The sequence below is a fragment of the Micropterus salmoides genome, unplaced genomic scaffold, assembly GCF_014851395.1.
Source record: "Micropterus salmoides isolate LMB-PRFRI ecotype aquatic unplaced genomic scaffold, ASM1485139v1 Ms_hic_scaffold_6, whole genome shotgun sequence".
Lineage (NCBI taxonomy): Eukaryota > Metazoa > Chordata > Actinopteri > Centrarchiformes > Centrarchidae > Micropterus > Micropterus salmoides.
In genome coordinates, this window is record NW_024044348.1 from 39,019,743 (window position 1) to 39,042,104 (window position 22,362).

Below are 22,362 nucleotides of genomic sequence, written 5' to 3' on the forward strand. Positions count from 1 at the left end.
AGAGTCGCAGTCTAACACACTTCTCTGCTCCTCCATTTCAGGAGTTACTTAGTGAAAATCCTATAGTGACGGTGTCTGCCCCCCGACCATTGAAATTATTTAAAAGGTAAACAGAAGAGGAGCTGTGCATAAAAACCTCATAAAGATTAAAACCACAAGAGCAATAGTGCAAACGAATAGGAGAGTTAAATGTGGACTCTTAAACATCAGATCTTTCTCTTCTAAAGGTGTACTAGTAAATGAACTAATATCAGATTATGATATTGATTTATTTTGTCTTACTGAAACCTGGCTGGGTGATGGAGAATATGTTAGCCTAAATGAATCCACCCCTCCCAGTCATATTAATACTCACATTCCTCGAGGCACAGGCCAAGGAGGTGGAGTTGCAGCTATCTTCGACTCTAGCCTACTAATCAGCTCTAAACCTAAACTAAATTATAACTCATTTGAAAGCCTTGTTCTTGGTCTTTCACACCCAAGTTGGAAATCACTGCAACCAATTATTTTTGTTATAGTGTACCGAGCACCTGGCCCGTACTCTGAAATCTTATCTGTTTTTGTCAACTTTAGTCCTTAAAACGGACAAAGTTATTATTGTAGGGGATTTTAATATTCATGTGGATGTTGAGAATGACAGCTTTAGTACTGCGTTTATCTCTCTGTTAGATTCCATTGGCTTCTCTCAGAGTGTTCATGAACCGACTCACTGTTTTAACCACACCCTCGACCTTGTTTTGGTATATGGTATTGAAATTGAACATTTAATAGTGTTCCCACAGAATCCCCCTTTGTCCGACCACTGTTTGATAACTTTTGAGTTAAAAAATTTCTATACAAGATGTCTGTCTGATAGTGCTGTAGCTAAATTTAAGGATGCGATTCCATCAGCTCTAAATTCATTATCAAGTCACAAAGTAACGGAGGACTCCTATGCTAATTTCAGTCCCTCCCAAATCGATCATCTTGTTGATAGTGCTGCAGGCACCAACTTATCTCTTAACTCAGGAACCTTAGAAACAGCTGTAGAACCAGATATATGTTTAGACTGTTTTGCTTCCCTCAATATTTACCAACTAACTTCAATAATTTCTTCATCTAAACCATCAACCTGCCTCTTAGACCCCATCCCGACTAGGTTGCTTAAAGATGTTTTACCCTTAGTCAGCACCTCTATACTGGATATGATCAATCTATCTTTATCAACAGGCTATGTACCACAGTACTTTAAAGTAGCTGTAATTAAACCTCTTCTGAAAAAGCCCAAACTTGATCCGGATGTTTTAGCCAACTATAGACCTATATCTAACCTTCCATTTCTCTCTAAGGTTCTGGAGAAAGCAGTTGCTAAACAGCTGTGTGACTTTCTACAGAGCAATAGTTTATTTGAGGATTTTCAGTCAGGATTTAGAGCTCATCATAGCACAGAGACAGCACTGGTGAAAATTACTAACGACCTCCTTATTGCATCAGACAAAGGACTTGTCTCTGTACTGGTTTTATTAGATCTTAGTGCTGCATTTGATACCACTGACCATCAGATCCTATTGCAGAGACTGGAACATTTCATTGAATTAAGGGATTAAAGGAACCGCTCTAAGCTGGTTTAAGTCCTATTTATCAGATCGATTTCAGTTTGTACATGTTAACAATGAGTCCTCCCTGCATGCCAAAGTTAGTCATGGTGTTCCTCAAGGATCTGTCCTCGGACCAATCCTCTTCACTTTATATATGCTTCCTTTAGGCAATATTATCAGGAAATATTCCATAAGCTTTCATTGTTATGCAGATGATACTCAGTTATATCTATCGATCAAACCAGATGAAACTCATCAGTTAGCTAAACTTCAAATGTGTCTTCAGGATGTTAAAACCTGGATGACCTGTAATTTTCTAATGTTAAACTCAGATAAAACTGAAGTTATTGTTGTGGGGCCTAAGCACCTCCGTGACGCATTATCTAAAGATATAGTTTCCAGCACCACTGTGAGGAATCGTGGAGTTATCTTTGATCAGGACATGTCGTTTAAGTAAATGCTCTGTATAGCGCCTTTCTAGTCTTTTCGACCACTCAAAGTGCTTTTACAGTACATCTGCATTCACCAGTCATACACTGAGCCTAAGTACTCAAACGTAAACTAACATTCACACACATTCATACACTGGCGGAACAGCCGCTAGGGGCAAATCGGGGTTCAGTATCTTGCCCAAGGACACTTCGACACGCAACCAGGGGGAGCCAGGGATTGAACCGCCGACCTTCCGATTAACGACCAACCCGCTCTACCTTCTGAGCCACAGCCCCTAGTTAAGTCTCACATTAAGCAAATTTCAAGGACCGCCTTTTTTCACCTACGTAATATTGCGAAAATCAGGAACATCCTGTCTAAAAAGGATGCAGAAAAACTAGTCCATGCATTTGTTACTTCTAGGCTGGAAGTAAGCTGCAATTCCTTATTATCAGGCTGCTCGAAAAAGTCCATTAAGACTCTTCAGCTGATCCAGAATGCTGCAGCACGTGTTCTGACAGGAACCAGGAAAAGAGATCATATTTCTCCTGTCTTAGCTTCTTTGCATTGGCTTCCAGTAAAATCCAGAATAGAATTTAAAATCATTCTTCTTACCTTCAAAGCTCTTAATGGTCAGGCACCATCTTATCTTAAAGAGCTCATAGTACCTTACTACCCCACCAGAGCACTGCGCTCCCAGAATGCAGGGTTACTTGTGGTTCCTAGAGTCTCCAAAAGTAGACTAGGAGCCAGAGCGTTCAGCTATCAAGCTCCTCTCCTGTGGAACCAGGTTCCAGTTTGGGTTCAGGAGGCAGACACCATCTCCACATTTAAGAGTAGGCTTAAGACTTTCCTCTTTGATAAAGCTTATAGTTCGGGCTGGCTCAGGTGAGTCCTGAACCATCCCTTAGTTATGCTGCTATAGGCCTAGACTGCCGGGGGATTTCCCATGATGCACTGAGCTCCTCTCTCCTCTACTTTCTCTCCCTCTGTATCCAACCTCATCCCATTATTGCATGTTACTAACACAACTTCTCCCCTTTCTGGTAGTCTTGTGCTTTCTCGTCCCTTCTCCTCTCTCCTCCTATCACTTCCTGCAGGTTTTCTGGCTCTGGAGCTGTGGAGTCTGGATCTGTGGTTGCGGGTCACCTGCTGCCCCCATGTTCCTTCTCGACACCCTCTGCTACAACTATTGTTACTAGTCCTATTGTTATTATTGTTATTATAATCATTAACATTACGACTGTTACCATTAACACTACTATAAATATCTGTACCATTTTTCATTCAGTCTATAGCAACATTACCTTTACTGTCTGTACCTCTGTGTGTATATTGTGTAGGCTGCCTCCCTCCCCTCTCTCTATCCTTCCATCCCTCTCTTTTTCTCTCTGTTCCTCTCCTGCCCTCTCCCCTCTCTCTCTCGCTCTCTCTCTCCCTCTCTCTCCTTCACCCCAACCGGTCGAGGCAGATGGCCGCCCACCCTGAGCCATGGTTCTGCTCATGGTTTCCTTGCCTCTGTCTCCTAGTGCTGCTCTTGGTGGGAACTGTTGGGCTTCTGTAAATAGCATCATAGAGTATGGTCTAGACCTGCTCTTTTATGAAAAGCGCTGAGATAACTGTGATTTGGCGCTATATAAATAAAATTGAATTGAATTGAATTGAATTAATTATTCAAACCATACCTAAGGCATCCTTCAGGCCTTAAGTGAACGGAATTTCAATTCAATTTTATTTATATAGCGCCAAATTTCAGTTGGTGCCCCTTGAACGAGTGCTTATGAATAATAATATTTCTGAATATTATAATTTCATTAACAGTAAATAAGTTTGCTACACAACCTTATAGCAATGTGAAGTATATGAGGTGGAAAAAACGACAGGGGATTCATTTCATTACACTGCCAAGGTGTCGCTTTTATTTTGTACACAACTGTGTGTGAGTCAAGTGTCATACTCATGTACGCTCCTTACCCTTAGACAGCCAGGATGTAACATAAATGGAAAAAATAAACATGGTTTAACAGCTGTCGTCAGCTGAATTAATGTAACAGAGCATACATCACATTAGGGCCATTGTGGATAGAATTCCTGAGGGTAAAGTCGCAATTGTATTGGTTTAGAAATATTTTTCAGATGTGCTTGTGTTATTAAATCTATACTTTATTAAAAGTAGAATATGCAGATGTTGAAGGGGATCAGTAATTCTTTTTATGGCATATTGTGACACATGGAAGCAACAACTCTTTCATTTGTTTTGAGTATATTACATAGGTTACAAAATAAATACTGGACACAGATTTTAGTTTTAAAAACTGTTTTATTAGTTATTTGACATTCGTTCTCTATTTGGGTGCACACATTTAGTTCACTTTGTCAATTTTGCATTATTTTTGTTTAACTCAAGTTATATTTTGTCAAATTAATACATTTCTTTTTGAGTTACCAGTTTCTGGGGAGTTCCTGCTGGGGGTCTCTGGCTGGCTGACAAAAGGACTTTCAACTGCTTTTAAGCTGTTTAAGTAGGGGAATGGAAAATTGGACTGCACAATGTTTTCCCATATCGTGAGGTGGCAGAGTTTTCCATTTTGGAGCTGTTTTGCTAGTTCTACTTTTGTTGTTATAATTATTTGATTGATTAACCATTAGTTCATATTAGGTAGCATTGGCTTAACATTTGTTGTAGTTATTAAAAATAAAGGGAACACTTAAACAACACAATGTAACTCCAAGTCAGTCACACTCCTGTGAAATCAAACTGTCCACTTAGGAAGCAACACTGATTGACAATCAATTTCACATGCTGGAATAGACAACAGGTGGAAATTATAGGCAATTAGCAAGACACCCCCAGTAAAGGAGTGGTTCTGCAGGTGGTGACCACAGACCACTTCTCAGTTCCTGTGCTTCCTGGCTGACGTTTTGGTCACTTTTGAATGCTGGCGGTGCTTTCACTCTAGTGGTAGCATGAGACGGAGTCTACAACCCACACAAGTGGCTCAGGTAGTGCAGCTCATCCAGGATGGCACATCAATGCCAGCTGTGGCAAGAAGGTTTGCTGTGTCTGTCAGCGTAGTGTCCAGAGCATGGAGGCGCTACCAGGAGACAGGCCAGTACATCAGGAGACGTGGAGGAGGCCGTAGGAGGGCAACAACCCAGCAGCAGGACCGCTACCTCCGCCTTTGTGCAAGGAGGAGCAGGAGGAGCACTGCCAGAGCCCTGCAAAATGACTTCCAGCAGGCCACAAATGTGCATGTGTCTGCTCAAACGGTCAGAAACAGACTCCATGAGGGTGCCAGAGAACACCAAGATTGGCAAATTCGCCACTGGCACCCTGTGCTGAGCCTGAGGGAAGAGCTGGGGGACCAAGGAGTACAGGCGGACGTCCCGAGGGCGGAGCAGAGGGACCAAGGGGTTCGAGCGGACATCCCGAGGGAGGACCTGGGAGGCCAGGGGGTTCGGGCAGACGTCCCGAGGGTGGAGCTGGGAGGCCAGGGGGTTCGAGCGGACGACCCGAGGGAGGACCTGGGAGGCCAGGGGGTTCGGGCGGACGTCCCGAGGGCGGAGCAGGGGAGCCATGGAGTTCAGGGGGGCTGACTGAGGACAGAGCAGGGGAGCCAGGTTGGTCCCGGGCCGCCCGAGGACAGAGCTGTGCCGCCCTAGGGTGGACAGGGGGAGCCAGGAAGTTCAGGGGGGCAGGCCGAGGACAGAGCAGGGGAGCCAGGTTGGTCCGGCGGGCAGCCCAAGGACAGAGCTGTGCCGCCCGAGGGCGGATAGGGGGAGCCAGGAAGTTCAGGGGGGCAGGCCGAGGACAGAGCAGGGGAGCCCGGAGGGTCCGGCGGGCAGCCCGAGGGCGGACCAGGGAAGCCAGGAGGGTCCGGCGGGTGGCCCGAGGGCTGGGCTAAGGGACGAGACGACCTCTCCAGAGGCCGGGGGGCAAGGCAAGACAAGCCAGAGAGTTCGGGCGGGCGGCCCGAGGGACGGGCTAGGGGGCGAGACGACCTCTCCAAAGGCCGGGGTGCCGGGCATGGAGCCAGGCGTGGCGACCCCTCCAGAGGCCGGGGAGCCGGGCGTGGTGGCCGGGGAGCCGGGTGTGGCGGCCGGGGAGCCGGACGTGGCGACCTCTCCAGAGGCCGGGGAGCCGGGCAGGGAGCCGGGGGTGGCGACCTCTCCAGAGGCCGGGGAGCCGGGCTAGGGGCTGGCAGCGTGACAGCAGCGGGGGGAGTCAGGGATGAGGCTGCTGGGCTGAGGGCCTTGGTGCGAGGAACAGGGGTCGGCCGGACCACCGGCGGGGCTGAAGCCAGTCCGTCCGCCAACAGAACACGGGGTGCAGGGATCGGCCGGACCACCGGCGGGGCTGAAGCCGGTCCGTCCGCCAACAGAACACGGGGAGCAGGGGTCGGCCGGACAAACAAAGGCTGGCAACAAAGAAACGCTGCTTGGACTTTTCTGGACTACTGCATCATCCCATTGGCTAAACAGACGAAGCTGGGAAAACAGCGACTAATATATGTGAGTTGTTGGTATAACCTGGTATATCTCTAAATACACGCTGTGAAACTCACCAAATGGACTTTTTCCGGTAATCTAAAAATTTTTTAAGTGTGTACAGGTGCAGGTTAATTGCTTATCTGGTTTATGTGGGGGTGGTTTAACGACAGTAAGCAGGCTGCTGATTGGCTGATCTCCTCAGCAGGTATCAGATCAGCCCGTTACCTTATATTTTGCGTATGTACTTTTCCCTTGCTGTTTTAGTGTAAGGCGAATTGTTACAGAGTGGTGGCCCGTACGGGGATCTGGATTAATTAATTTTGTTATTGTTGTTAAAACACACCTGCTTGTCCTACTGTAAAATACTGTTAAATAGTTGAACACAGCCTGAGTTTTCACTACGATAATCTTTTGTACTCACTGTTGAAAGAAAAAAGGAAAGTAAGAATAATAATAATAAGGAAACTCACAAGGGTTTTGAGGATACTACTTTTTTCTGTTGAATGAAATGGTGTATGCAGTGTCAAAAAAAAATAGTAGCTTACTAAGGATACACAGTCAATACATATATGGTCAACCGTACATTGTACATTCACTCATGCACATTAATACGTTGCCTTTATAGGAGAACACATCCTAGGCTACATTACATACATACTCCCTTGTTTGCTTAGCTGTTCATACCCATAATGGCTGCAACCAGCCAGCAGGGGACCACAGTGGTAAGTGACACGCAGCAAGAGAATGTCTCCTCTCTCATAGACTGGGAACCAAATGCCAGCCTTCCTGAGGAAGCTGACCCATACCGTCACATCACCACTAGACGCAACCAAAGCAGCAAAACAGAACTAACCTCTGTGTTGGACTCATTGTATCTTGATCCACCTGAAGAAGAACAACCACCGCAGGAGGAGGATGAGGATGCTGAGGCAGTATCAATGGTGGAACAGATACAGCAACATCAGTTAAAGGTGGAGACTTTGGAAAACTGGCTTAAAGACACAATTGACATCGCACTCAATCATGAGGAAGGTCTCAGAGCAGCTACTGAGACAATAGCTAAGGAGGCTAAAGAGTATATTGACACTAGGCTGCAGAGATTTGACCAGGTTGTGGTGGCCTGCCTAAAGTGAAGAAATAAGCAGTGGCGTGAAGAACTGGAAAAGACTCGCAACAAAAGTCGTTCCTCTTGGAGGCCAGCTAGTTTCTCCACACCTGCAGTGTTCACATCTGCTAACCGGCATATGTCTGAATAGGGTGTTACCCTTCCACTATCCGCGGCAGCTATGGGCAAACCCCCTATTAGAATGGAGTTTCCCCAGTTTGGAGAGTCGAGGGGTTCTACTGATGTCACTGATTTCATTGAGCAGTTTGAAAACGTTCTTGCCCTCAGGCCACTGAGTGGCATTGAGCTCATAGGCACACTCAATGCCGTTCTAAAAGGTCCTGCATAGAGCTGGTAGTTAGCTTCCCGCAGCAAGATAACTAACTGGGCTCCTTGAGGCTTTCCTGCCCACAGACTACCAGTCAGATATTGAGGAGCAGCTCCGCTCAAATGTGCAGTCACCCACCCAGTGCCTTCGGGATTTTGCTTACGATAATCGAGCACTCTGCCTGAAGTGGAGACCAGACATGGCCGATGACGAGATTGTGCGACACATCCTCAGTGCATGTAATCCAAGGTTGGCCAGTGGGCTGCGTTGCATCGTGTCTACTGTGGACCAGGTGGTCAACATGGGGTCGCTTATTGAGAAGGATTGGAGTAACTCCAAGGATTATTGGAATCGTGTACAGCAATCCCACTCTTCAGACCGCTTGTCCAAAAGACCCAGCAAAAGGCCTGAGCATGGTCAAGGCCGGGAGACAATGTGCGGATGCGGCCAGCGTCCTCGGTATTCCAACTCTCCTGGTAGTGCCAATAGCCATCTGAGGCTCCAGTGGAGATGCTTTCCTTGATTCAGGGTGCACGTACTCCCTAATGAGTAAAACCCTGTGGAACAACGTACAGGAGGCAGGTGAGACACTGAGTGCGAGTGAAATACCAACGTTTATCATGGAAAATGGTCAAGAAAGTAAGGCTATAGGGACAACCACCTTGCTCCTCTCCCTTCGCGATGCCCATGTCACCGTCAGCATACATGTACTTAGTGATGATCAACTTTGCATGCCTTTGCTGCTGGGCTTAGATTTCATGTGCGCGGGTGATTTCTAGCGGTTGATGGAAAGTGTTCTGGGTGAGTTGAAGGGCAGAACCTGTTTTGTGTACATAGATGACATTATTGTGTTTAAAAAATTACATCAGGCCCAACTAACTGTCAATGTTGCGAAATGCCACAATCTGCAAACTCAACTCACCTTCCTAGGACATGTGGTCTCAGGAAAAGGCGTGGAGGCGGAAACTGCAAAGGTGAAAGCAATTACTGCTTACCCAGCACCAACAGATCTGAGAGTCTCCTCAATAACCTCAAGAAAAAGGGGTCAATTGGGAGTGGAATGCGCAATGTCAGGCTGCCTTTGAACACCTTAAAGAGCTGCTACTGTCTTCACCGGTGCTGGCTCAGCCGGAGCCACACTCAGGCTTTCAAGTTCATTGGGACTCCAGTGATGTGGGGCTGGGGGAGGTCCTGATGCAGACAATCGAGGGCGAAGAGAGAGCCATAGCATTTGCTTCAAGAGCTATCCATGGTGCTGAACTGAGATATTCCACCTCAGAAAAGGAGTGCTTGGCTGTTGTGTGGGCAGTGGAAAAGTGGCATCATTACCTACAAGGAGAAGCGTTTGACATATACACAGAACACTGGCTTTGGCATTCAACTGTCCCAAAACGTCATCCCGGCTCACCAGGTGGACTTTGCAGCTACAGGCATTTACCTTCCAGGTCCATTAAAAAAAAGGGTGCTGTAATGTAGTACCTGATGCACTGTCCCGAGCACCTCCTCTAATACAGACCTACACTTAGTTATATGTGTGTAGCATTAAGGATTTCATTTTGTTATGCAGCCTTGTGCTGAATAATGACAATCAACCTTGTACCTTTAACCCCAAGAACACTATACCTACCATCAGGGTTGGGGAGTAACGGATTACATGTAACGTCATTACGTAATGAGGACCAAAAAAAGTAACTGTATTCCCTTACAGTACAGGGAAAAAAATGACTTAATCAGATTACAGGCACGTTTTGAAAAATCGGATCCTTTTTTATAAACAGTAGATGGAATATGAGTGTTTCTGTAAAAAAAAACAAAGCTGGGGAGGGGCGTGTCGCAGACCTTGATTGGCGCTTACAATTGCCAGTAATGCCGAATGTGTGTTAACATTCCGCCCACCCACCCTGTCATTCAGACTCTGTACGGACTAGTCCCACCTCTCAGTGAGTGGACACGGCAGCTGGACAGGGACCAAGCAAAGCCTCCCAGACCGACAAAGTCCTGAGTAAGCTAATAGAACCGCTAGCAACACAGGCCAAGCTAACTAGCCACAGATAACGTTACAGGCGGATAGGCTAGTCTACAGTTATTGGTTTAGCAAAAAGTAAAGCTAACTATATCCATTAAGAAGCTCTGTGTAAATTATCTCAGTACTGGATTCCCTGTTGGTCTTTGAGGCTGTGTTCAGTCCTTTTCATGGCGTGTTTACTGGGCGGCTGCAGAGCGAATTGCCCGCTCCCCTGGTGCCATTCCGGTTCACAGTCATCAGGCGCTGCACCCCGCCATAACAGCAGCTGGCTGTTAACTAACTTCAGCAACAAGTAAGGCTATCTTTCCAGCAGGACACACACAGAGTGATTTACTGAATCACAGAGCTGAGATCCAAAATTTACAATGGGACCCGGTCCCAGAAACACTGTCCTTCAGCGGCATTATAATCTTTATATTATAATCTTTGCATTGGACGCCAAATTAATACAACAAGTGCAGAATGAGTCATCAACATTTTAAATTGGTTTTCCAAATGACAAACTCTTAAATGTCATCCAGAACACCTACAAAAGGTTTTTTGTCATTGATGGGCCAGATACTGCCATTGTGGTGACATAGTGCAAAACATATCATATAAAAAGATTTAAACATGTATTTTGGGATTTGGTTAGGGTTATGTTTTGTTTATGTTTTGTTAGCGTCTGTGTTTCTCTAAAAATACACTGAGCAGACAACACATCTTTCATACTCTCTTGTCTTCATTTGCCTATTTGGCATTGAAGTAATTCAAAAGTAACTTAAAGTAATCAAATTACATTACTTTTCTTTTATGGTACTTGGATTACGTTACTGATAACATTTTAAACAAGTAATTTGTAATTGTACTTGATTACATTTTTAAAGTAACCCTCCTAACTGGTGGTGGTAGTATTATGCTCTGGGCCTGTTTTGCTACCAGTCTCTTAAAAAGACGATCATATACAGCTTGTTTCAGACAGAGGCAGAAATGAGGGCCTGCATGAAGTGCCACTATTAAAAAAAATAATAATAATTGTTTTTTTGAACTTTGAATCATGCAAAGCAGCCAAAGAGGAGTTACAGAACAACAATATATGGCTGGAAATGCTGTATAATAGGTCCCTTTTAATAACAACAGCCATCATGTATGAACTGCTTCCTTCTACTACTACTTCCTTCTGTTCAAAGGCAAACAGCGTAAGAAATTGGGGGTAAAACGGTAAGCTAAAACGGTGGACATGATGTGATGCAATCGGCTTTGTGGTAGCCCACATATAGTCCCCTGACATGTGTATTTAATTCTGTGTGTTCCCCTTGTTTGTTTCCACTTCGTTTCTGTCATTTTTTGTGTTTATTTTTTTCACCTTTTCCCTGATTGCTTTAAATTATTTGCCTGGGCCCTTCTGAATTTGTTTCCTGGTGTTGGACTGCTTACCAGGTACTTTTCCTGATCTTTGACCTGCCAAGCAAACTGAATCAGTTCTGTCTCAGTGTGCTTCTGGGCCCTATCCTTTGTGTTCCTGTGTCCACATTTGAACTGAACAGGATACTAATATGCCATCATAGACCCCTGACTGGCTCCGAAATTTTATAAAAAAAAATTTTTTTTACCTACAATGGCCCTGTTGTTTTTCAAGCCGTTGTACTAATACGCCATTGTAGGCCTATATCACACTTTTTAGCAACCCTGTGTTAAATGAACACAATCCATAGAAATAGAGAAAATTATAAGAACAAATCAGACATCACAGTAATATTGTTCCATTATTTTTGCATTTTGTACAGTATGATGGTAAATGCAACAGGTGTAGTTTTTCCCATCTAGAGTGATATGGAAGTGTTTCTGTCTCAACCATATGTGACTGATAAGCCTGTGAGTTTAGCTGACTCTTTAGATTTCTCAGTACCCAGATAATCCATATTTGGGCTTACTGACACAGTTGAACATATATAAAAGCCTGGAGTGAAACCTCAGCTGCACAAGTCCACACATATGATCCAAGGTAAGTTCAGCTGCAATGTCTGCAGAAGTGTGTACTTTCTTTCACTGTGTGAAGATTTAGCTGTCTCTTTTTTCTTGTTTGTTTGTTTTTCGGTTCCAGCACTGTATTTTTCCTCTGAGTGGAAGCTGTAGCTGATTCTTGTCTGTGTCCTGCAGGTCTGCTAGGATGGCTCGCATGTTCAGGTTCTCAGCTCTGGCTCTGCTGCTACTGTCTGCCTGTTGTTGGGCCGACAATGAGGTAGGATCATAGCATAACAGTCAACAATGATAGCATAGTGTGATATCTGGTCATTTGTCGTGTTGCATCATGCAAAACATGCATATTTTACCTCGACTGTCACAGTCACAAACTGAGAATGACTTCTCTCATATGAAGCCTGTCATCTTCTCCACATCCTCAAATATTCTGTTAGGAGATTTATTTGAATATTTATTCAAAGTTCACAGTTGAGTTTTTTCAGCACCATTTTCACTATTTTGACACAGTTTTAAGGACTATATGATCATTTCTCATAGAGGATGATTTGACCATTTGGGTGATAAGGTTGACTTTATCTGCAAACATTAAGTTGTATGATGCTGAAAGTGTATCTCTTAACCAGATTTGTAACTAGATTTGTTTTATTGCAAAGAGTCCACTTTACGACAGTATTTGAATATTTGGCTGAAAATGCTGTCAACATTTAGCTGTAATCTCAAGTCATGGTGTTCTATCTATTTCTAATCTTTGTTTTTTCTCCCCTAATGCCACTCTGAACCTGCAGGCAGGTGTGTAATCTATTGTATTGATCAGACCCATTGTATTGGCGTGCACAGTATTGTGACTGGTGCCTTTTTATACAAAGTTAAATTGTGTTGTTGTTGATGTCACTAAGTAGAGGACATTGCAGAGGAGGACTCAGGGGAGCTTTCTGTCTCTGAACTTCTGGAGAGAGCCAACAGTAATCTGAGTGAGTCACCATGTTCCTAATGACGGCCTGATGTGTTTCAACTCATTTTCTTCTTCTATTATTGGCAGTGTCTGTGTGATGTGTTTCAGTCCGTTCTGCTGATGATCCCAACCTGATTGAAGGAGACATCGCCATTGACAGCTCGGCCGAGAAAAACGCAGACCCCTGCACCAGCCAAGGCTGCAAGTGGGGCAAGTGGACTGATGGGAAAGTCTACGTTCCTTATTACATCACCAATCACTTCTGTAAGTGTCGACAAATATGCTCTGCCTTTATACAGTAGGTTTGCATGTTTGATGCAGAGTGTTGTAGCAGCAACTTTGACAAAAGACAAAAGAGAGAGTGAGACTGAGCAGAGATTTGACTGTTCATATACCAGAATCAAATAGACAGGGGGATGCTTACTGTTAATAGTAAACTTATTATTAGCAGCAGTCAAGTTGTCTGGAGACATGACATGAATGACAAGAAATAAAAAATAAAAAAACAGATTTACAGATGCACAACTAAAACAACAGTCAGGAAAAGGTCAAATGCAACACAATAGGATGTCTCACCAATTTACATTGCCTACACATAAACACAATATAAGACCGCCCTGACTAGAATACCTTTTCTCTTTGGCAACAGCTGTATTTGAAAAAAGCATTAACATACAAAACACTGAGACTAGTCCTGTTAGGAAAATTTTATCGAGATACTCTTAGTCCAGGGAGAAGAGGCCTTCACCCTTCATCCAAGTTTTTGTTCTTGTTAAGTGAAACATGAAATACTTTTATTAAAGCAGAACACACATTTCACGCAGTTTATCTGTCACATACTCACACTCTTTTTAGCTCCTGTTCATGACATTCTGTGACAGCAATCATTTTTGGCAGCGTAAAGAGAAACATTTTTTTGAAACTTTTGAAAGAAGAATTATCCTTGTACAAAATAAAAACTCTATTAATAAGAAATAAAACTCACTGTGGCTCAAATCAACACCCTCAGGGATTTTTCTGCTACAACTTTACTTGGTCTGGTATGACCACTAGCTGATGTTGGTTAATGCTTGCTAATATTAGCTGAAGTTAATAAACCTTATATATAATAGTTCTTACTCTCCATTTGAAAGAATATTTACTGTTGTGAGTACATAATTCTCTGGAATGTGATATGATAAAATGTAATTTCCAGGAAAGTCCTATATCGGGGCCAATATGCTACTGTTTTTCTTGCTGTGATATGGTAAAAAGCTCAATGTCGTGCGGTGTCATCCTGCCAGCTGACCGTGAGAAGGCCATCATCACCCGAGGACTGGAGTCTTTCTCCTCCTTCTCCTGCATCCGCTTCAGGCCCAGCAGAAGCAGCGACAGTGACTGGCTGAGCATTGAGTCCCAGAATGGGTAAGATAAAAAAGCAAAATATATTAACATTAAAGACTTCTAACTTTGTGTTTTGTGCCACTGCTCCTCGCTGCTGTAAACTCGTGCACTCACACACTTTGGCATCCAACTCGAGACCACTACTTTTCTTTTGAGGTAATTACAGTTACAGTAACGTTAACAAAGGGTTTGAACAGCGGCGAGTTTTTCCACTGTCACTCGTAAGATCGTGGTCAAGCTAGCCGCTAAATTTCGAGTGCATTTACCATAAGTAACAGGCAGGGTTAGCGACTATAGAGGGTATGCGTTGATGTCACTTCCCCTTCCGGAACATGCTGGACTGAGTGGCAAAACATCTGTTACCATGGCTGCATTTAGCAAGGAGTAAAACAAGTGATTATTTGCTCAAATTAAAGGCAGTCGGACTCGAAAGTGATCCTTACTGCTTACCAAAGAACCAGTGGTCCAGCTCTTTCCCATTTTAGATGTGTTGTTTGTGTTTTAGCTGATACAAGCCAACACTGCTGCTTGTCTTTCTGCCACTCAGTGAGCGTAACTGCGTTCTGTGACGTCATGCACAAAATTGTTAACAAGAGTGCAAAGTTCATCATAGATCTAGCCTCTTTATTTTGCTTTTAAAGAGCACCAAATTATTGCACTTAACTTTAAAATGCACAATTTTGTCTTATGTGGAGGCATGCCCCCAGACCCCCCTAGAGGGTCCACCCACCATATTCTCACAAAATCTTGTTGGAAACCGATGTTAAAATATAACCAGTTTGAGTTGAAAGCTTTTCTCAGACTTCCATTTTCTTCAACTCCTCTCTGATCCTGTCCAGCTGCTACTCCTTCGTTGGCCGTCGTGGTGGTAAGCAGGTGGTGTCTCTGGCCCGTCAAGGATGCCTTTACCATGGCACCGTCCAGCATGAGCTGCTCCACGCTCTGGGATTCAACCATGAACAGACCCGCTCTGACAGGGACAAGCACATCAAAGTCCTGCTGCAGAATGTTGTTTCTGGTAATGGAGCTTTTTATTATTCAGAATGGAATATTAGAGAAGGAAGTATACTGCAGACCAGAACGATCAAATAGAGTTGTTTTCCCTTAAAGGCTATACTGGCCTAATATTTATTTCATGAGAACAAATACACTCATAACACATACCTATAGCAACACAAATGATATCGGGACAATTCTGCAAAATCCCACATTACATTTTGTCACAGCTTTCTTTAAATGTAAAAATGTATGTAGATTTCATTTTTAAAAATCTTTCTACATTATCTGCACAGGGGTAAGGTTAGTGGTTAGTACACATGCACATCACAGCCATCACAATTTTGGATTAAACACTGATCCTATATAAACAGAAGCTCAATGTGTGACTGCAGTTTTCTGAAATATAAAATCAAATGTTAACACCACATGTTAAATTCATTTCTGTTTCTTTAGGAATGGAGCACAACTTCAGGAAGATTGCAACCCTCAACCAGGGCACTCCCTATGATTACAACTCTGTCATGCAGTACCACAGGTGACAACAGCTGCCTTCACTTCAGCTCTGCTGTGTGTAGTCATACATGTCTGTGTTTGCAGGAGTGCTGTGGTTCAGTCTAACTGCTCTGTGTCTTGTTGCAGGACTGCCTTCTCCAAGAACAACCAGCCCACCATGGTCCCTATCCCTAATCCCAACGTGTCCTTTGGCAACGCTAAGGAAATGAGCCGCAATGACATCGCCAGGCTCAACACACTCTACAAGTGCTGTGAGTGTCCACATGAGCACATTATGAATATATGATCACACACATGCATCCTCAATAGTAAGTATTCAACACTCTGCTATTACACTCAGTTTTTACCTAATCCACCTCTGTGCTGTTCACTGTTACAGAGAAAGCCTGTCCAGATGTGCTGGCAGACAGATCAGAGGGAAGACTCACTGAACAACAGAAGCTGCAGACCTGAACTCATCAGTGCAGCAGTCAATGATCATACAATAAAATTACTTTGACTGAAACACAGCACTCGTGTTAATGTCTCGTTACATCCTTGAATGTTTTTTCAAAAGCATATTCATTCAGTCATTTCTTTATTCAAAACAAGCGCCTGTTTACTTTTTTGAATGATGTTACCTTATGAATAATGAGGGGAACTTAGAAGAACTTTAGATAAAGCGGTACTTCTGCAGTCACTGGTTCTACAATGTGTTATTTTTCATCACAGTGCTGTGGTATGGATGGGCTCCTGGCCTATCTCCCAAAGTCATGTTCAGAAGACTAGCATTGGTGCCGGAGTCTATGAGGGTCAGGTTCTCCTCATGGAGAGCCAGGTTTGGTATAGTGTTGTGTCGTTCAAAGAACGTTTTGTTCATTGGACCTAATCTTGTATATGACTCAGGAGGAACGAGTAGTCTGAGGGAGTAATTTGTTTATTTTCACGCACCCTTGGTCTTGGTGCGAGTCTTGGACTCTTACGTTCACTTGTCACCCGGCAGCTGCATGGGCTCCGTCAGCACAGGAAACCAATTAGTTCACGACTCTCAACTGTTGCTCTCTAGGTTTGAGTTGTACATTTGTCACGTGACATCTCAGCTACTGTGGAGCAGGAATGAACGTCTCTGGTTACGTATGTAACCCTTGTTCCCCGAGAAGGGGAACGAGACACTGCGTCGGTGACAGCACTATGGGAACGCCTCTAGGCGTGGAAGGGCTGAATTATGAATGAAACTACTCCAATCCTATTGGCGTTGCTCGAACGATAGCCTGGGACGGCGTAATTGGATGTGTATAAAGCACGCCGGCACACAGGACAAACCAGCTCTTTGCTATGAAGCAAGGCGCTACAGGCGGGGCGAGGCGTGGCGGACCGACGCAGTGTCTCGTTCCCCTTCTCAGGGAACAAGGGTTACATACGTAACCCAAAACGTTCCCCTTCGAGGGAACTCGAACTGCGTTGGTGACGACACTATGGGAACGAGATACCCATTATGCCACACCGAAAGCCTCCACCTGCCCCAGCGTCCAGTAACCTGTAGGCACGACCAAGAGGAGAGCGCTCGGGTGCTGGGCGCAGAAGGAAGGTCCATACTGTAAAACTGGATGAACGTGTGCGGAGTTGCCCAGCCAGCTGCCTCACACACATCCCGAAGAGAAACCCCTGAGAGAAGGGCCCTAGAGGCCGCCATGCCTCTAGTAGAGTGGGCCCTGATAGTGTGTTTAGAAGCGGGGAGACCAGCCTTGGGGGACCCAAACACACCAGCAACTGGCCTGCTTTGCTCCACCGGGAGGACCTCAGAGAGAAAATACTCAATGCTCTGACAGGGCATAGCAGATGAAGTCTCCGTTCCTCCGCCGTCATATGAGGTGGGGGATGAAACGCCTGCAGCACCGTAGACCCTGCCATACTGGACGGCACCTTAGGGATGTAGCCCAGACAGGGGTGCAGGACAGCCTTGACCTTCCCCGGGGCAAACTCCAGGCATTGAGGAGACACCGAGAGTGCCTGGAGGTGATAGCTAGGAGAAAGGCCATCTTAAGGGTCAGGTGCCTGGCCTCAGCCGACTCCAGGGGTTTGAAGGGGGCCTCCGCCAACGCTCCCCTGAGAGATCCCTTGCCAGGTCCCAGGTGGGGAGCAGCGAGCACGCTTCTTGTTCCAACACCGGGCCCTGCTCCGGGTGCACCGCAGTCCAGACCACCCCGGAAGTCTTCCTTCTCCACAATGCTGAGCACATCCAATTCCTCAGAGTCGGACAGCCGCAGCCTTTCCAGGCTCATACCTCGAGCGGGAGAAGCCGAGGAGCGGGCTCCCGGACGGGGAAGAGGGGAGTTGGAGCCGGCAGATGATGATCAGCAAAAAGCCTCGGCAGTCCCGATGCCCTCGGAGATAACGCGCTGCAAGCCCCATGCCTGAAGCCACCGCGCCGCCTCAGCGACCGCAGGACCCAAGCCACGGGGAGAGCGCATCCGGCCATCTTCGGAGAAAAGAGCCGCACAAGACCTCAGCACCCTCAGGGGCAGGGCCTCGCAATGGTCACAAGCAGCCCCCTCGAGAGCTGCCTGGGCATGCGGCATCCCCAGACAAGACACACACAGCTCGTGAGTGTCCCCAGCCGTGATGTAGCGCGGGCATGGAAAGTCACATTTCTGGAACTGCTCACCAGCCATGATCTCCTCTGCAAACTTCCAGGTAGGACAAAGTGTGTTGTTCGCGGAGCTTCGTTCTACCAAACATATCAGATTGCCTGCTGAATAGAAAAAAGCTGGTTTGTCCTGTGTGCCGGCGTGCTTTATACACCTCCCTAACCCTAACCCTGGGAGCCAAATTACCTCTGAAGTAGTGTTCAAAACGGGCTAAACCGCTGTCTCAGAAGGTGTCTAACAGGACAGCAAGGCATTGAGTGCTGTTTGAAACGGCTCGAACGATCTCTTCCTGTCTCCTGAGATGAACTTCGTGGCTTTATGCAGATTATTATTAAATTGGTTAAATTTTAATAAGAGTGTTTTATTCCTCTAGTGTGTCAAGCTTATTACTTCAATATATTCCCCGCAAATCTGATGCTAATAATTTTACTTATTGATAGGGACGTTAGGCTACTGGATGAATAAGCTCTTTAGAGATATAAGGATAGTAATTATAATTATAGTAAGTGGCTCAATGTTTCCCTTCCTCTCTGCCTCAAGCTGATGTGTAGTGTGTTCCGGTGTTCTGTCGATTTATGCTGCCTATCGAGATGTGCTAATTAGGGGTTCTGCGCATGCGTATGACCCACAAGCGTGGGGGTTTTTTTCCACGCCCATAAATCTGTGCAACCTTGCTGTTGGGAATGCCGTCGAGAAAGTGGCTGATCGTCAGTAACATCAAACATCATTATTAGTCAGAATACGCTACCCCTGATATCTTAAATAAAGATGACATTATATAATATTTCAACATGCTCCCCATCTCCGTACAGTACACATGGAGTGAGTAGTGGTGCAATATAAAATGATTCTGTGTTGGGAGCATTATTTGATAGGGAATATCAGAATACGCTACCCCTGAAATGATGTTATAATATAATCAAAAAACAGAATATGTCATAATACTGTGAAAGTTATAACTTTCTGGGATTGGAAAAGGGAACACATAAGGTATCATTTTTCGAAAGAGCAGAGCGACTGGATAGACTCTGCTGTCGATTTGCGCTACTGTCGCATTTTTCGACAAGGCAGCATAGATCGTCAGAACACCGGCGCTAAATGGCTAGCAACGTCGTTAGCCCTGGGCCCTTGTTTTTTGAAAAGCCCCGGATCTCAGAAGGATTTTTAAAAAACCAACAACAAAAGGCCGAAAAATTGAACTTTACTGGCTTAACTAACCAAGAGATTTTTGTTATTATTTATTCTCCTGCAAATTAGCAGAGAATAAGATGATCCAGCTGTAGCTCTGTGTCCTCTCTGCTCCACCTGAAGCTGTGAGCTGCACTTTATCAGAGGCGCTGAAATTAACACGTGTGTGGATTTGTGGTGAGGTTCATCACCTGACAGGCAGAGGAGCCATTATACATATCTCATTTCAAAATCTATGTTTTGTCCCTCCCTCTTTCCTAATGTAAAGTTTTATTTGGCATTGCCTTCCTGGCTCAGGCTTCAGAGCTGGCCAGTCAATCACTCACACAGTCCACATCAGTCACGGACAAAATGTCACCTATAGAAATGTTGAGGGAGGAAAAAAAGTTGGTGTGGCCGGAGCAGCAAGGTGCCTCAATATTACAGACTTTTCTTTTGTGCTGCTGTTACTTCTAGCTGAAGGCAGCAGTGATGATGTCTGCAGCAGGGGTGGGTACATCTAATGTACTCTCAATTTCGCTACATTTTCCATTCATACCTTTTATAACTTAACCAGTCTGTAATCTGCATTAGTTATAATATTAATATCACTAACAATAATAATTTTTTTAATTCTATCTATGGATAATATGATTGCCTACTTAGCCCTGCACGCTGCCCCTGTGCCCGGCACTTTTATGGTTCCATTGACCTCCTTCTCTTGCTGCTTTTCTTTCTGCTCTTTCTCTTGCTGCTCCTCCTCTTCCCTCTCTCCGTCCTCACCAACATGACCGAGGTTATCATCACCTTGTCTCTCTCCATCACCTCCACTGACCGTAACAGCTAATAGACAGAGATTCCTTGCTAAAAGGACGTTGTCTTTGTGCGATAACACATTGCAAACTGGTGTTTATAATATATATAAATTTATGATATATGTATATGCCTAGACATAAATGCATATAAATCATTTCAGTTTATAAAGCATTACGCTGTGCTGGGTCCTGCTTCATCTGCGCCTGCCAAAGCAACCTTTCTACCAAGGAAGAGGTCGGCTAATTTGATGTATTTAGCTGCTTCTTGTGCAAACATTTTTTTCTGCACCACACATTTCTTTTTTCCTTTTTCTTTTCGCCATTTTAACCGTCTCTGTTGTGCTTGTCACACATCCCTGGGCTAAGTCAAGTCTCAGCCCTGACAAAACGTACTGAGATTAAACTCGTCCCAGGTGGACAGTAATCTCCTTTGACAGTCACTGTTGAGCCAATCAGATTTCAACAAAAACAAGGACCAAAGTTGGGAGGGGCCATTTGTATCCCTCCTTAATATTGAAAGTATTGTTTTGGCCCAGTCTGAAGCATGGACACATCATAAAGTATAACAACAAAATGAAAATAAAAACTTTTGTTTCCCGACTTCCCGTCCACCCCTGCTCCTCGGCCACTCTCCTCAGACCCCTCCTCTTCACAACAAAACGATGACAGAAAGTTGAAGCTGAAAACTACTGTCAGTCTGTCAGTCTAAAACCTTAGTGAAAAAAGACCAACATTGAAAAAAATGTATGTATTTCCGGTAAAACTCAACTCAAAAGCTTAGTCCCAGTTAGACACCTGCTCCTTTAACTGGCCCGGTGTGGCGACATGATTTGACATATAAACACAGGTTTTTATAGATGTTCTCAGGATGTATAACTGTGCGTTCCAGTACTGGGAAGTCGTAATTTCCGAGTTTCAAGTCAGAAATTCCAACTGGAACACCACCTTAAGTCAGATTTCTGACTCGGAAAGTCGGAGGAACCTCACCAACCCCGACCTCAAAATCCAAAATGGCTGCTGCAAGCACCAACAGAGTGACAGCTGTATTAATATTTCCCACTTCTATCTTATTTGTGTATCAGTACACACAGTACTGTCCAACTTATATCTATAAGGTAAGGTGGACAGGTTGCTACTGTGTTTGTATGTGCAAAATACCGCGTAATGCATTGTTGTCAACTGGTATTGCTAACAGTGGATAGAAGCGTTCATCTTGGTTTTCCGACCTAAAATCTGTTGTGTACTAGAACGTGGTCAAAGTGGTGTGACGTCATTCCCAGCCCCGACTTCCAACTTCCGAGGTAAATGGAACGCACCATAAGACTTGTTGAAGCCACCGGGTTGCCTGCTTGAGCTAGTTCTAAGCTGCTTAGATGTTGCATACCAATATAAATGTTTAAACTTTTGTCAATATGGACATGCTACACATCGTTAGATCAGTTATATTCTCCACAATATAATCGTTTAGTTCCTTTTACGGAAACAATAAGCACCAAAGTATTATTCATTCAGATTTACCAGCATGGAAAAAGAATTAAAGTCCTGTCCCAAATGTACAGTCCCCTCCAAAATCATTGGAAAGGTAAGGTAAATTCCTTTGTTTTTGTTGTTTACAGAAGACATTTGCGTTTAAGATCAAAAGATGAGTATGAGACAAGAGTTCAGAATTTCAGCTCTTGCTTCCTCTCAATATGGTGAGAGCTGTGAAGAAAATCCCCAAAACATCAGGAAGTGACATCAGCAACGACCTCCACAGTGCAGGGTGAAGGTATCACAATCCACTGTTGGAAGAAGACTCAGAGAGCAGAAATGTAGAGGCCACACCACAAGATACAAACCACTCATCAGCAGCAAGAATCGGAAGGCCAGACTGAAATTTTCAAAAAAGTAAAGAGATGCAAAAGTTCTGGAATACAATGTTATGGACTGATGAGACCAAGATTAATCTCTAGCAAAGTGATGGAAAGGCCAAAGTGTGGAGAAAG

At 44.6% G+C, this 22,362-nt stretch overlaps 1 protein-coding gene across 1 annotated transcript; it reads left to right on the forward strand.

The window, feature by feature from the left end:
* Nucleotides 1-11,924: 11,924 nt before the first annotated feature.
* LOC119890365 (low choriolytic enzyme-like) lies at nt 11,925-16,277 on the forward strand. The gene is made up of 10 exons (XM_038701617.1): nt 11,925-11,943; nt 12,099-12,180; nt 12,707-12,710; nt 12,821-12,892; nt 12,982-13,137; nt 14,157-14,277; nt 15,096-15,274; nt 15,709-15,790; nt 15,895-16,019; nt 16,148-16,277. Coding segments are annotated over exons 2-10 (813 nt in total). The 5' UTR covers nt 11,925-11,943; nt 12,099-12,108; the 3' UTR covers nt 16,150-16,277.
* The last annotated feature ends 6,085 nt before the right edge of the window (nt 16,278-22,362 follow it).

Bases quoted from the DNA above. Each gene is read 5' to 3' on its own strand.
- LOC119890365 (XM_038701617.1), top strand. From the start codon at position 12,109: ATGGCTCGCATGTTCAGGTTCTCAGCTCTGGCTCTGCTGCTACTGTCT. The intron at 12,893-12,981 runs GTGAGTCACCAT...GATGTGTTTCAG, and splicing joins GAGAGCCAACAGTAATCTGA to TCCGTTCTGCTGATGATCCC. The intron at 14,278-15,095 runs GTAAGATAAAAA...GATCCTGTCCAG, and splicing joins AGCATTGAGTCCCAGAATGG to CTGCTACTCCTTCGTTGGCC.